The sequence below is a fragment of the Sorex fumeus genome, unplaced genomic scaffold (assembly GCF_029834395.1).
Source record: "Sorex fumeus unplaced genomic scaffold, SorFum_2.1 ptg000028l, whole genome shotgun sequence".
Lineage (NCBI taxonomy): Eukaryota > Metazoa > Chordata > Mammalia > Eulipotyphla > Soricidae > Sorex > Sorex fumeus.
The window spans coordinates 15,866,494-15,868,133 of record NW_026606085.1 but is presented as its reverse complement, the minus strand read 5'-3'; the positions used below and the strand labels follow the sequence as shown (position 1 = coordinate 15,868,133).

The following is a 1,640-nucleotide window of genomic DNA, read 5'->3' as shown; positions in this document are numbered from 1 at the left end:
AGCACAGCGGTAGGGCGTTTGCCTTGCACGCAGCCAGCCCGCCTGAGCCGGGTTTGATTCCTCCGCCCCTCTCGGAGAGCCCAGCAAGCTACCGAGAGTATCTCGCCCACACATCAAAGCCTGGCAAGCTACCCGTGAAGTATTTGATTTGCCAAACACAGTAACAACAAGTCTCAAAATGGAGATGTTACTGGGCCCACTCGAGCAAATCAATGAACAACGGGAGGACAGTGTTTGTTTTATTTAAGAGACAGGATGTGAAGTTAAGAAATGTGAGGAGGATGTTAAGAGACTGTAAATTAGCAAACACCTTAAAACCAATACCTATACCTGAGAGGTAATTACTAATTTGTGAAACACTCTTTTCAGGGACTTTTTGACTTCCTTATTTCTTAAGGAATAGATTAGCGAGTTGAGCATGGGAGAGACGATGTTATTTAAGATCTGCACTATGGCATCTAGCAAGTGGTTGGGCGTGGGCTGCAGGTAGATGATAACTACAGGTCCAAGGTAACAGAGCACAGCAGCAAGGTGGGCACTGCAGGTGGAGAAGGCTTTCTTCCTGCCCTCTGTGGACCGGATCCTCATAATGGCAATCCCAATGCATAGGTAGGAGACACAAACAGTGAACCAAAACAGTAGAGCCACAAAGCCAATAGCTGCAGAGCCCACGGTCTGAGCTTGTGAGGAATCATCACAGGCCAGGGGCAGGACAACAGGGATGTCGCAGAAGAAGTAGTCCACCTGATTTGGGCCACAATAGGTCAGTGTAAAAGTGAAGGAGGTCAGGATGGAGGCATGAACAGAGCCCACTGACCAGGCTCCCACGACCAAACCCACACACACTCCAGGTCTCATAATGAGCTTATACCGCAGGGGGTGGCAGATGGCCACAAAGCGGTCATAGGACATCACAGAGTAGAGGCAGCCTTCAGTACATCCCAGGAAGTGGTAGAAGAAGAGCTGTGTGGCACAGCCCTTATAAGAAATGGTCTGGCTTTGGCCAGAGAGATAGAGTAGCATCTTGGGACAGGTCACTGTTGGCATCACTATGTCAAAAATGGACAGTAGTCCCAAGAAAAAGTACATGGGGGTGTGAAGTGTAGAGGAGGAAAGGATTGCTATGAGGATGAGTAAATTGCCAATCAGGGTGAAGAGGTAAATGAACAAGAAGATGACAAAGAGTACAGTCTCCACTCCCCGGATTTCAGGGATTCCCAGCAGGATGAACTCACTCAGCTCTGTGTGGTTCCTCATGTTCCTACAGGGTTGGTCTGGGGAGAGACAAAACTTGTGAAAGTGTGAACGTAGAGGCAGAACTTTGAAAGACACAACAACACATTAATTATTCATATTTGGTCTTTGATCAAATATAAGGACTTTGAAATTCTTCATAAAGTATTTTCTGCTAGTACAATAAGACTACGTCTAGATATTACAAGATACCTAATTTTTCATGAAGTAAATTAAACACAGAAGTAAATTAAACACAGCAAGAGTATAAATGTGTGACTCTGAACCATCGACTTAATCTCATGGACATCTCATAGCAGTAATGCCACAATAGGGCATCACAGTAGCGGGAGCCTTCAATACATCGCAGTAAGTGGTAGAAGAATAGTTGTGTGGCACAATGCCCT

The 1,640-nt window shown here is 45.9% G+C and overlaps 1 protein-coding gene across 1 annotated transcript; it reads right to left on the bottom strand.

Moving 5' to 3' along the window:
- Positions 1-324: 324 nt before the first annotated feature.
- LOC130024442 (olfactory receptor 148-like) lies at positions 325-1,257 on the bottom strand. Its single transcript, XM_056115194.1, has one exon. The coding sequence runs from the start codon at positions 1,255-1,257 to the stop codon at positions 325-327; it is 933 nt and encodes a 310-aa protein (XP_055971169.1).
- Positions 1,258-1,640: the final 383 nt, after the last annotated feature.

Excerpts from the sequence above, each read along its gene's own strand:
- LOC130024442 (XM_056115194.1), bottom strand. The coding sequence starts at position 1,257 with ATGAGGAACCACACAGAGCTGAGTGAGTTCATCCTGCTGGGAATCCCT.